Source organism: Calidris pugnax, unplaced genomic scaffold (assembly GCF_001431845.1).
Source record: "Calidris pugnax isolate Ruff unplaced genomic scaffold, ASM143184v1 scaffold24, whole genome shotgun sequence".
Lineage (NCBI taxonomy): Eukaryota > Metazoa > Chordata > Aves > Charadriiformes > Scolopacidae > Calidris > Calidris pugnax.
This window is the reverse complement of record NW_015090922.1, coordinates 18,252,442-18,265,774: the sequence shown is the minus strand read 5'-3', so window position 1 is coordinate 18,265,774 and position 13,333 is coordinate 18,252,442. Positions and strand designations below refer to the sequence as shown.

The 13,333-nt window shown below is 48.8% G+C and overlaps 1 protein-coding gene across 2 annotated transcripts; it reads left to right on the top strand.

Moving 5' to 3' along the window:
• The first annotated feature begins 1,625 nt into the window (after positions 1 to 1,625).
• Positions 1,626 to 7,060, top strand: LOC106892855 (cytochrome P450 1B1). Of its 2 annotated transcripts, none has more exons than XM_014950401.1 (3): positions 1,626 to 2,355; positions 3,139 to 4,155; positions 5,839 to 7,060. In XM_014950401.1, the coding sequence occupies exons 1-3, from the start codon at positions 2,336 to 2,338 to the stop codon at positions 6,449 to 6,451; spliced, it is 1,650 nt and encodes a 549-aa protein (XP_014805887.1). In that variant the 5' UTR covers positions 1,626 to 2,335; the 3' UTR covers positions 6,452 to 7,060. The 2 variants fall into 2 exon arrangements, with proteins under 2 accessions (XP_014805887.1, XP_014805890.1); XM_014950404.1 differs by having other exon boundaries at positions 2,931 to 4,155.
• Positions 7,061 to 13,333: the final 6,273 nt, after the last annotated feature.

The window sequence follows — 13,333 nt, the reverse complement described above, 5'->3', positions numbered from 1 at the left end:
GTAATTCCTGGGATCGGGCCATAAATTGTGAATCTGCAGCTCATAATAGTGGAAATGTGCTCCTTCCTCTGTACTGCCTGCTAGCATCCAGGAAGCAATCCCACTTCCAGTACGATGTTGAGGAAAAAATGTGAGTAGGATGCAAAGCCTACAGTGCACTGGATTGATGCTCACTCACTGAACGGATGAGAAACAGTGAGGTGGGTGCAGAGTCACTTGCAGTAGGTCACCTCCAGCAGCCCCATGCTGAGGTGTTCTTCCTCTTACCAATTGCAACCAGTTTGGACACCCTGGGGACACTGTTTCTTTATAAATTCAGATTTACATGGGAGCTGGAATGTAATCTGCTCTGCTTGCTCCAAAAAGCAATCTCCCACTTTGCAAAACAACAAGTTTAAGTGCTGCATCGAAGAAAGCATTTAGGGACTTAAAGACCTGCAATGCCTGGGTTTTAGGCAGCTGATTACCTTAGTCACCAGGAAAACGGCAAATTTGCCTCCTGGCAATGGCAAATGACCAGGACTATAATCCAGATCTCAGGTAACTGACCCAAGCTAGCCCTTACCACCCAGATCCAGTGGCCAGAACACTCTTTGTGGGGAGAAGCCCGTGTCTCTTCTTTGACATGTGACCGATGAAAGACAGAAGAGTGGCCAGCAATGTGGGACAGGCCACTTTGCCACATCTGAGTGGTTACAGCATGGACATTTGGTTTCAGCCTTCTGATAGTGATGGAGAGACTAAACTACCTAGTCTCTCTCCAAGCATGTCCTAACCTTAAAGCCGTAGGGATGCAGTTATCTATGCTCCTTTTTGTGCTGGGCTGGGCTGCAGGATCCTTCCAGTTCACCCCAGAGCTAGGGCTGGGAAGAGGGAAGGTCACTTTTTCTGGGGCTGCTCGGAAAAAGTGATTTTGACACCTCTGTCACTTGGCAATGTCAGGAAGAAGCACAGTGCACTCTGAGGCACACAGAGAGATCTGGCTGATGCCAGTCTGAGCAAGAGGTAGTACTGCTGACTGGAGGAGCCCGGGACAGTGACAGCAGCCAGGATGACACTTCTAAGCAAAGACAGAAGCAGTAGCAGCCTGGCCAGACCTGGGTTCACACCCTGAGCTGGGCTGACTCCCAGCATCTAATTTCATCTAATCCCTAAATGCTACCAAAACACTTTCTTTTCTTCTCATGACGTGACTGTAGAGAATCTGAAAAAAACGTTGTATTTTAAAATTTTGCTTGGTACAGCAAAAACGACGACAACAAAGCAAGAGCCTTCTGACTTCTCGGGGAACGGTTTCCTTGACGCCTGGGGGTTTTGCAGCCCCGGTTCCCCCGGGGGGGAGCTTGCAGCTCCGCACGCCGCTCGCCAGCTCTCCGGGGGCAGGCGGAGGTGCCAGATTGAAGCGTAAAAAAGCGCCGTGAGCGGGAGAGCAGCGAGCGCGGGTCGAGGCCGGGGGGCAGCGGGGCCGGTCGGGCGCTTCCCTGCCTCCTTCCCCCCCGAGCCGGTGTCAGGTATTGCGAGGAGGGGTAGGGGCCCGGGGAGGAGATGGCTGGAGGCTTTCCAGCCCCGGCTCACGCAATGCAAACTCGGCACGCAACGGGGAGGCGACAGGCGGAGGAGGGGAAGCTCTCCGGCTTCCTCAGCCCCCAAGATGCAGGCGCGACTTTCCCTGCCGGCAGAGAGGGCTGCGAGCCCGCCCGCCACCCCGCTCCCCTCCCGGCACCTCCTCCGCTACAACTTTTGGCCCCGGCCATAAAAGCGTCCGCGGCTCAGCCCCTCCGCTTGGCGAGGGCCCAAGGGCAGCTGGCAAATAGCTGCGACCCCTCCAGCCAGGGGAAGGGCCAGCGGAGCCGACTGCGGCACGCCCGCACCGCACCGCACCGCGGATGCCGGCGGATTTAAAGCCGCGAGTACCAATGCCAGGCGCCCAGACGCGGCTGCTCCAGCTCCCGTTGAGCCCGGGGGTAGCGGGCCGTCCTCCCCGCGCCCTCTGAACCGCTCGCCTTCATCCCCGCAGCGGGCTGGGGTGGCCCCATCCCGTCCCCGCAGCCCAGCAGGCGGGTGGGAGGCAGGGGTCGGCAGCCCGGGCAGGTGGCTGCCGGCGGGGCGAGCTCCGAAGGGTTAAAGCGCTGGGAAGGTGATAATAACTCTGCGCTGGGATCGGGTGCAATTGGCATTTGCCTGCACATGACCTGCCAAGCTCCGGGTGACAGGAACTGGGGCTCCTAATGAGCTTCCCAGAGACCGGGATCTGAACGTCGCCGTCGCCGCTCTCCTCCCGGAGCTGCCCGTTAGAGCTGCCGCCGGCTCCTCTCCATCCTCCCCGAGGTCTCGGATGGAAGCAGCGTGCAACAGGTCAGTTCTGCTACAGGCGCCCGAGGTGCCCGTTTATTTCACCCCTTCTTCCCCTCGCTGCATCAGAAAGGCTGGAGCAAACGGTAGGAGCGGGGATGGGAAGCGGGACCGGTCAGCCCGGCCACGCCGGGACCTCGGGCATCCCCGGGGCTGCCGGCCGCCAGCCTGCGCTGCCGCGACAGGCGCGAAGGTGCGGGGAGGAGGGAAGGGCTGGGGACAGAGGGGGCTCCGTGGCCATGTGCGGGGGATTCCTCTCTGGAGCAGCGGGAAGCTCCGACGGCAGCGCGGGGAGCGCGTTTCTCGCAGGGGCTCGTTTCGCCGGGAGGAGGGATGTGCAGCGCCGGGATGAACCTGTCTCCAGCGCACGGCAGCTGCCTGCATCTGCGGAGGCTCGTAGGCGAGAGCATCCTCCTGCCTCCCTTTCTGCCTCTCTCAGTCGCGACCTTCTGGGTCCCCCGCTGCAAACTTTCCCTACCGCGGGGGGAGAGAGCAGCGGCCCCGCCGCCAAATACGACTTTGAGCCCTTATTGAACGCTTGCCATTTAATTATCGATTATGCCTTGTTTTTCGCACAGGACCCGGGCGGGCTTGAGGCAAAGGAGGAGCGCGTAGCTCCCCGAATCCGAGCGCCGAGCCGGCTGCTGGCGCTCCCCTCCGCCACGCCAGCGCGCCCCTGTCCCCTCGCCCCTGCGGGACCCCGCGTCTTCCCCGCCTGCGGGCGACGGGGATCTTCCCGGCCTCGGGCAGGGTCGCCGCCCGCTGACCTTTCCCTTTCCCTTGCAGCATGGCTCTGGAGAGGCTCGGGGAAGCCCTGCGCGGCATCCCCCCCTTGCAAAGCTCCCTGCTGCTCCTCCTCTGCCTGCTCGCCGCCATCCACCTGGGCAAGCTCCTCCTGCAGCAGCAGCGGCGGCGGCGGCAGGGCCAGCGCCGGGCGCCACCGGGCCCCTTCCCGTGGCCCTTGATCGGCAACGCGGCGCAGCTGGGCAGCGCCCCGCACCTCTCCTTCGCCCGCCTGGCCAGCACCTACGGCGCCGTTTTCCAGCTGCGCCTGGGCCGCTGGCCCGTGGTGGTGCTGAACGGGGAGCGCGCCATCCGGCAGGCCCTCGTCCGCCAGGGGGCCGCCTTCGCCGGCCGCCCGCCCTTCCCCTCCTTTCGCCTGGTGTCCGGCGGGCGCAGCCTGGCCTTCGGCGGCTACTCCGAGCTGTGGAAGCTGCACCGCCGGGCGGCGCACGCCACGGTGCGGGCCTTCTCCACCGGCAGCCCCGCCACCCGCCGCCTGCTGGAGCGGCACCTGGTGGGCGAGGCGCGGGCGCTGGTGGCGCTGCTGGTGCGCGGCTCCGCCGGCGGCGCCTTCCTCGACCCTTCGCGCGTCCTGGTGGTGGCGGTGGCCAACGTGATGAGCGCCCTCTGCTTCGGCCGCCGCTACAGCCACGGCGACGGCGAGTTCCTGCGCCTGGTGGGGCGCAACGAGCAGTTCGGGCGGGCGGTGGGCGCCGGCAGCCTGGTGGACGCCCTGCCCTGGCTCCAGCGCTTCCCCAGCCCCGTCCGCGCCGCCTACCGCGCCTTCCGCGACCTCAACCGCGACTTCTACGGCTTCGTGCGCGGCAAGTTCCTGCAGCACCAGCGCAGCCTGCGCCCGGGGGCGGCCCCCCGCGACATGATGGACGCCTTCATCCGCCTGCAGCGGGAGCAGCCGCGGCTGCAGCTCGAGCACGTGCCCGCCACCGTCACCGACATCTTCGGCGCCAGCCAGGACACCCTCTCCACCGCCCTGCAGTGGCTCCTCATCTTCCTCATCAGGTAGGGGCCGCCGGGGCGGACCTCACCCCGCCGCCTCATCCGCCCCGGGGGTCAGCCCGGGGAGGGGGGGGAGAAAACTCATTTACGTGGTGCCCCACGGGCACAGTCCCCGCCGGGAAGGCTCCCCCGGCGGCAGCAGCCGGCCCAAAACGGGCGCCCAAACGTCTGGGTGCGGGGGGAGCGGTGCCGTTGGGGCGGCCATCGGGAGAGGGTCCGAGGGACCGGTCGCCCGTCTGGTGCCGGGGAACCTCAGCCACCTCCCATTAACTAACACGGGAGCTCTGGGAAACCGGCCAGAAAAAGATAAGAAAGGGGGAAAAAAAAAAAAAAAAAAAAAAAAAAGAAACCCAACAAAACAAATCACCCTACTTTGGCGATGGGGTAATGGTGTGTAAAGACAGGCTGGCAAAAAGGCAGCCGAGTAAACCCTGGGAGTAACCGATTTTACCAGGTCAAGATCAAGGAGATCATAGGAACGGGATAACAGCTGCTTAAGCGAGATAAAGAGTTCGTGCACCGGGTTACAGACCCGCTATTATGTTAATTTGCCGGCAGCGCGCGCCTTTATCGCCGTTGCGTGACCGGGGGAAGGCAGAGATCCCCGGGGCAGGCGGCGCTGCCATCACGGCCCCCGCCGCCGCGGCACCGGCACCGGCTCTTCCCGCGGGCAGACCTCGGCTCGGGGAGGTGCTTTCGTAGGAAAAGGCACGACGCCGAATGTCCGTCTGCCCCGGCTTTTTCTTTCACCACCCGCACGCTCTGTGGGCTTAGGCAGACCCTGGCTACTCCGCCGCTTCTTGAAAAACGGGCAAATACGCACCGCCTCGAGCTAAGGGTACGGTGCCCGGTGTTGGCAAGATCGGTGGGTTTCTCCCCGTTTCTTGTATTTGCCCGGTGTTCAACTTGCAGATCTTGGTGCCGGAGGTAAAGGACACAGAAAACCAAACTCGAATACTTAGAGCAAATAAAGGCGCCTTGGAGGAACTCGTGCTTTTAGACAAGCAAAAGAAAATAAGCAAAATTTACTAATATTTTGATCTTGTTTGGTTACTGTGTAGTCTTCCAAACTATCCAGACTTCAAGACAGTCATCCTAAAATACATCACAAGGAAAACATTTTGGTATTAACTAGAAAAGGAATACACAAACTAAGAGTGGGATGTTCATAAAGCTATTCTGACAATTATTAGAAGGGATTTTTTTCAGTATAAAAATCTGCAGACGTTTCATTTATATGCAATATGTCTAGTGATAAACTCCATGCTAAGTTTTAGAAGTCACATACAGAGCTGGAAAACCAAACAATCATTCCCAAAGAAAGCTCAATATTTACAAGAGATGAGTAATTTTAGTTTTAGAATGAATTCTCAAAATTGGATCAGAATATTCAGTTTCAGCACATTTTAAGTTAGTTCCTTCTTTTAGTGTTGAGAATCAGTTACATGCAATATTGAAGTGATACCTGAGCAAATCTAACCTGACACCATTGCATGGGAAGTCTGGACTTTTCTCGGACCTTTCCATCAAAGTCTACACATTCCTGCAATATATTTAAACTTTGCTCAAACTGCATTATTTAGGGCGGGGGTGAAGTTCTGTGAAAAATGTTTACAGCAAGGATTATTTTTAAGAAAATCTCTTGAAAGCATTATGTACGTACACACATCTGACTTTAAATGACAGGTATCCGAACGTGCAGGCTAAAATGCAAGAAGAAGTGGACAGGATTGTTGGAAGAGACCGTCTGCCCTGTGCTGAAGATCAGCCTCACTTACCCTACATTATGGCTTTCTTATATGAATCCATGCGTTTCAGCAGCTTTGTGCCTGTTACTATCCCACATGCCACCACAACCAACACCTTCATAATGGGCTACCTCATTCCCAAGGACACAGTGATTTTTGTTAATCAGTGGTCAGTGAATCACGATCCAGCAAAATGGTCCAACCCAGAGGATTTTGATCCAACAAGATTCCTGGATGAGAATGGATTCATCAATAAAGATCTTACTAGTAGTGTGATGATTTTCTCACTGGGAAAACGTCGGTGTATTGGAGAGGAGTTATCCAAGGTGCAGCTGTTTCTCTTTACCTCCATACTGGTGCATCAGTGCAATTTTACTGCTAATCCAAACGAGGACCCCAAAATGGACTTTACCTATGGGTTGACCATTAAACCTAAGCCATTTACCTTGAATGTTACACTTAGAGATACTATGGATTTGCTCGATCAGGCTGTCCAAAGACTGCAAGCAGAGAAAGCAGCCAGTGAAAATCAGCTGCCAGCAAATGCCTAAGCAACAAACCTTGCATCTACAGATAATCCCTCTCTCTCTTTTTAGACTTAAATAAGTTATAGTTTGTTCTGGTGATCTTTTTGGAAAATAGCCCATATTACAAGTTGCAAGACCAGGAAGGAAAACTGCACAAGGTATAATTCAGTCCTCATTTTAATTCTAGAATGAGAGCCAGGGGAACAGTTTAATATATTAAATGATAAAGCATATGCGATTTGAAAGTAAGCCTTTTCTTTCCTAGCTTGTTCACAGAAGTCACCATTGTAAAGTATCTACTGACTGGTTGGAGCATCTCCAGGAACTGTTTGTACAATCCCTTCTGTGTGTCCACACGCTATGCCTTAACTTCAAGATTGCCTTCAGTGACTCCACATCCCAAAGTGAAATCTCTTATTTAAAATAATTTTTTTTTTTAAAATAAGGGTTGCTCAGAACATTACTGCCATAGGCACACGGCAGCTCCTGTGTTCTGACTGCTGGGGTATACATTAATGCCTCAATAATAAATGTTCAAATGATTTTTGGTAAAATGACAATGTAAAATCTTTCCTTTAGTATTCCAAAGTGTTTACATAAATTACTAAAAAATAAAAGACATGCTTATAAGCACATTTGAAAATAAAATTCATATTTCGTATGAGAATGAGCAGAATGTCCTAGTAATAGTAACTTTTCATTACGTTTTGAAAAATCAGATTTGATATGTCACCACATGGCAAGGGTGATACAAACCTTAGCATATTCATGAACAAAGTAGATATTTGAATTAGGAAGTTTTATTAAAGTATAACTGAATTTTGTATTTCTCCAGTAAAGAGTTAATATCCCTGTTCCTAGGCACAGAGGTAAGTCCAGTAAAATCCACATGGGCCAAGGTATTTAGAAGTGAGAATCTGGGGCGTTTATATTAAAACTTTCAAGCCACAAGCAAAGCACACAGCAAGTACACCCCCGCTCGCTCGGCATTCTGTTAGGTTGAGTTAAATGGTATATCCAAAAATCAACTTTGTACTTCTAGTACAATTTGCTTGGAACAAAGTCTCAGAAGGAAAACTAACATTACATGCCCTAATTAATGTACCCATTAGCTGAAGAACCGGTACTTTAAAAAAATTTTTTTGAGGCAAAGGATTTAAAATTAAACCCAACAACTGATTATTTTAAAGTAAAACACACACACATGAAACTTTATGGCCTTGAACCTCTGGCTAATGTTTGTATACACAAAGCTGCGTGTATTTCCCTAAGAAGCAAACAATCCTGTGTAAATGCCTGGTTTTGAAAAGTGTTGGGCATTTCTTTGGAGCTGCAGATCACCTTCAATTACACAGGAAATCCATCAGAAATGAGAGTACCTCACATGACTTGCCACGTTCAGCCTAGTACTGAATAAGGTGTTAGTAGAGCTAGAAAAATAAGGGTGCAATGCTACACGCTAAAGTAGCTCTGCTGAGACCTAAGCTGAGATCTAAAGATTTGCACTGGGTCTTGTGATAGATGGCCAGTCTTTGTCACATTGGCAGCAGTGGCAGAACTCACACTGTCATTGGGAAGAGCTGGGTTAACGACACAATCCTGATCTTAAGGAGAAGTTTCCCTACTGATTTTAAAAACCTGAATCGAGCTTAAAAAGACTGCTCCGTAACCCACAATAGTAACGTACCTGTTTAAAGTCTATGACTTCATATGGCATCTATCTTTTTTTTTTTTTTTTTTTTTAGAAAAATAGCTTTCTGTTACATACACAAGGAGTAATCTCAGGTGTTTTCTGAATTATGTACAAGCTTGTGATATCCCAGAACTTAGCCTATACCTGTGAAGAGCTTTATAAGATACGCGGCATTTTCATATGGAGATCTACATTAGATCAAATACTAGCAAGACAATTTTCCTTGTACCTTAGTAAATATCATTTTCCCATTTGCAAGAAAGTATTACACATTTGAAACTTAAAGTCAGCTGAACTATGTTCTGAGAAAAAAAAAAAAAAAACAACAAGAGAAACATTAAATATTATCAGCCTTCATCATATCTGCTGATCTTCTTAGTTTCCTGAATGCTATTTTTTTAATTTGGTTTTTTTTTTTTTTTTTTTTTTTTTTTAGAGCTAAAATAGCTTTCTGTTACATACACAAGGAGTAATCTCAGGTGTTTTCTGAATTATGTACAAGCTTGTGATATCCCAGAACTTAGCCTATACCTGTGAAGAGCTTTATAAGATACGCGGCATTTTCATATGGAGATCTACATTAGATCAAATACTAGCAAGACAATTTTCCTTGTACCTTAGTAAATATCATTATTAAAAAAAACATAAAGGGCATAACCTACAACTGCCAAGTTGTTCTAAAGCAAGGATCACCAATTCATATTTTAATAAAAATGGCTTTTGCAATTTTGTACTCTTCCAAAAGCTTTAACTATGCATTGGCTACTAATGCAATGTCCATTCACACTGCTCTTGTCTGTCAGGGGGTCACACACGATATAGCTGTTGGTCAAATAATGCCTTATATAATCCATGAAGTCACTCAAATTTAGTAGCACCCATTTAGAATGTATGCAGTTGTCAAGCGAGCTAACTTTTATGATCATTTTGAGATGTATCATTGTGTTACCAAAATACTAAATAAAATTATTCTTACACTGCCTTTGCTTAGTTTATGTATTTCTAACATCAAGAAAAAATTATTATTTCTGATTTGAAAAGTACTGTTTTTTTAGATTTTTTTTCATATACTTTCCACCTTCTTCCCATTTCTGGATTTAATCCTGCCCTTACCACTTCCCAGCTCTGTTTGCTTATTCATACCTTGCCATCTTTGTTCAACTTCCTCATGCTTCTCGCCAAGAACATTCCCTGCTGCTCATCTCACCATCGATCTGAATTCTCTCATGTCTTTCGCTTTCTTCCAATACCTGTTAATCTCTTCTCAGCCTGAAAAATCTCCTATGCTATGTTCTTACCTCTGGCATTTCGGTTTTCTGCCACCTCCCCTTATTTTTTAAGGGGGGCCAAAGCCCCCTTAAAAGCCCACAGCCTGGTTTTCCTTTCTCTTTTTCCCCTCCTATATCTAGTGCTGGCAGATATACTCCTAGTGCTCTATCTCCAACACTGTCCTTGGGACCAATTCTTGCTGTTTTGGCCTTGCTATATAGTTGGGAGTGCCAGGAAGGAAATCTCAGGGCCAAACAGGCCTTAACGTGCCCTTGACTGAGCAACCTCTCACAAAAATCAAGGCAATCCTGTGGTAAAGGGTGGCTGTTATTGCATATATAAGGCAAGTCTTCACGATGTAGCAGCATCCTCACCCTGCTTTGTCTTCTTTCCTCAGTCTACTACACGAGCCTGCTGACTGTGGGGGGGCCAGACTAGGTGACCTTCGGAGGTCCCTTCCGGCCTGGACGATTCTATGATTCAGACCTGGCTTAGAGAAGACCTTCATTTTTTCCTTAACTCTGAGGAACGGGAGCAAAAGCTGGGTAGGATAGAAGGCTGGGCAGGCTGACCAACAGTGGTTCCCTCCTGATATGGGATATTTTCAGCTGGAGTTTCTCCCTAAGGGGGCGGGATTCTAAGTACAGGTTGAGCTGGTGAAATTGGAAGACCCACTAGAAGTAGCTAAGGACCTGTGGAGCAGGCACAGTGTCCAAAGATATCCCATGGAGTTTATACGTGGCCAGGGCTGACCAGTAGAACATGGTGTAGATACAGAGCATGTGTCCTCCCTGGGTAAAAGCCAAGAGCAACTTCATACCATCAAGAGATGCTGCCACACTGTCCCTCTTTCCCGTTCATTTCTAGGTATTTTTCTGCTTTATCAGCTTTCTACAGCTGAGGTCTAGACTCCCTCTTCAGTGTTGACAAGCACATTTTTATAGCAAGACCTGCTATCTTAGTGTCAAAAGATGCAGTGCTAATGGAGCCAAAAGTTGGCATAACAAAAGCATTCTTGGAGAGATTCTTGGAGATCCCTACAAAAAGTATTTATAGCAATTGAATAGGGAACCAAAAGTTTCTGACTGCCCACTGTAAGCTAGTCCCAAGTTTTAAGGAAATTAAGACTAACTCAGCAAATTAGCTTTTTTTTTTTTTAAATCCTGTGTTTCCATTTTTCATCTGTTTCATTGGAACATTTTCAAAACTAGGTGAGGTCACATCTAACAGCAAATTGTGCAGATCTCATGAGATTTTGTGTTTCCACTGTTCCTGCCTCCCTCACCAACACGTCTGTCACCATAGCAGTACTAGACAAATCCACATTGCTCTTTCTTCATGAAATAAAGCACAGAGAAGTTAAGTAGCTGTATTCAAAACAAGATTTTTCCTTTAAAAATCTTCATGCTCACGTTCTAGTGAATTCAGTGGGTCAGGGAAGCCAAAAGCCAAATGTCATCTCACACTTGCTTTCTCCGTGTATGTGCACATGCACACAATTAATCCATCTCCCATAATTTTAGTAACATCTTTCATTCAAGTTGAGGTAAGGGATTAAAAAGAAACCAATACCAAAACAACAACCCCCTCACCCCCCAAAACAGGAAGCACAGGGAGAAATTAGGACAAGCATATGTTTCTTGGTAAGGCAGTAGCTGTCAGACCACCCCACTACATAACAAAGAGGGGAAGCAAGTAGGTTGAGCTAGCAAAGTCGATATGGAATATGCTTATGCTATTGAAATGTAACATCACATTCCTTGTGAAGCTAATAGTTAAACTTGGTGGCTTCAGCAGGAGTCAGTTCAGAGCTGCTGAAATAAATAGCAATAATATAACAATAAGGAATAAGACTCATCAGAACTTGAGAAACAACCGCTACTAGAAAGAGGAGAGGGGGTCAGTCCAGGATCTGCGCAACAGCTGTCAGTACCAACATAGTCATGGCACAGTGTAACTAACTGCAAATTTACAACAACAAATTCCAACTGGTTTTGCGTAAGAACCAGTATGTTCTTGTGAGTGGCAGGAACTGATGCGTACACCTCTCTGTAGGAAATTGGTGGAGATTATCCAGGCAGAGCAAGCAGAGACTAGGCAACTGGGAGCTTACATTTTACCTGACAAAAGTTGAGGAATTAGCCATGGAAAGTGAACAGTTAACATTTGCATTTGTTACATCTTTAGCTTGATTAAATTTTACTCAGACCTCTTGTTTTCCCACACGACAAGTTCAACTTGGGCTAACACTGCAGAGGGATCTAGCTTTTTCATGGATGAAGAACAGGGCTGGATTCTGAACGGTGCCGTTATTTCGATATGGTGCAACGCAGATACAGTGATTCAAGTTTCAACAACAACTTTGCTGTTTACCGCCCTGCATTTTTGCAGCTAAGTTTTCTCATGTTCCAGTCACTTGTACTCAGGCCAAGCCAACTCACTTAATTGTCAGGTGAAAACAAGCTTAGCCTTAAGTACAAACAGCCTGGAGCATTTAAGATGGCCGTGGTTAATGCTTTGATAGCCCTCCTTTGGGGCTTTTTGCCAACTTTCAGACACTTCAGCTCCACTAACCAAGAAATTCCTGGTTTTGTCAGTGTTGCCCTGTCCTTTAATACTTAGAACAGATCTTGCTCCAACCTGAAAGCAAAAAGCTAGAGCCAACCAAATCAAACGAGTGTCTCAATTCCCTACACTCTTCATCTGTGCTGGATGTCTGGGAACACTGATCCACCAATACAGTCAACTCAGAAGATACAGGATGTCAAGGCATTTCAACTGCACATGTGCGGAGGTAGGAGGGAAGTGAGTGAATGCACAGGGGACTTATTAAAGGTGCATAAATCAACTGCAGACCTATACAGGAGTCATTTGCAGGACTGACTGAGAGCTAGTGGAGGAAAATGTATGTCTGAAGCGTAGAAGATTCCAGCTGGGGAGGAACTGTGCAGAGGGTCTCTGATTTCCAGGAAAAGAGAGGTGGTGATTTTACATTGCTTGTGCAGATAGTTATGTCGGGATGAGGGTGATAAGAATCCACACAGTATTAGAGAGGTTCACTCACATCAGCAGCAGGGAACATCAAACAGAGAGCAGCTGGACCAAAACTTACCTTCACAACAGGCTGAAGACAGAACGAGCAATTATTTTCCTGAAAACTTTGGACAAACAAAGGATGTCCAATACTAACTCCTCACTGCCCGTTAACTAAGTAATAGATTTGGGAGGTAGCAAACATGGAACTAAACACGAGGGATCAGGCTGTGACATACAGGGTGCAGGATTTGAAAACAAAACCTGTCTACAACAGAAAGCCATGGAGAGTGTCATTCTCCTCGCCTCTGCATCCCCAGTGCCTCAGAACAACGGGGAGGAAAAGACAGCCTAAGCTGCAACACTCTAAGCACTTCCTGGGGAAGTTTTCCTCATGATATTCAGACAGAGTGGTGGAAGGAGCGGGCACTACACCAGACAGAAACACTACTGGTCTAGAGGATTCATTCCAAGCAGGTCAGTGTCATTTATTTGAGAAAGCTGAGCAGGACACGGTGTCAGATGGCTATTCCCACGCTATACAGTTATGTCTTGAGTTGCATCTAGGGTTGCTTAATATCCCCTAGGGAAAGAACGGTGTGTATATTGCAGGATGCTCCAGAATTGTTTTTATCCTCTGATATTATCAGTATATTTTCAGTGATGGATCACCTTTTGTTGGCAAGGACAGTTCTACAAAAGTAGATTTTATTTCCACAATTTCCCTTCTTCTAACCTGAGCTCTGGTAAGAGCATAACAGTTACCAGGCAGAAATGGGCTTCTGGACCTCTCATGATAACGAATGGGATTTCACGCAATCATGTTTTCCGTGCTAAGATTAACAGAACACCTTCCGCTTATCTGGACAAGTCTACTCATGATAACTGAAGTGGAGATGTGGTGTGAGACA

Excerpts from the sequence above, each read along its gene's own strand:
- LOC106892855 (XM_014950401.1), top strand. The coding sequence starts at position 2,336 with ATGGAAGCAGCGTGCAACAG. Across the intron at positions 2,356-3,138 it reads ATGGAAGCAGCGTGCAACAG|CATGGCTCTGGAGAGGCTCG; the intron begins GTCAGTTCTGCT and ends TTTCCCTTGCAG. Across the intron at positions 4,156-5,838 it reads CTCCTCATCTTCCTCATCAG|GTATCCGAACGTGCAGGCTA; the intron begins GTAGGGGCCGCC and ends TTTAAATGACAG.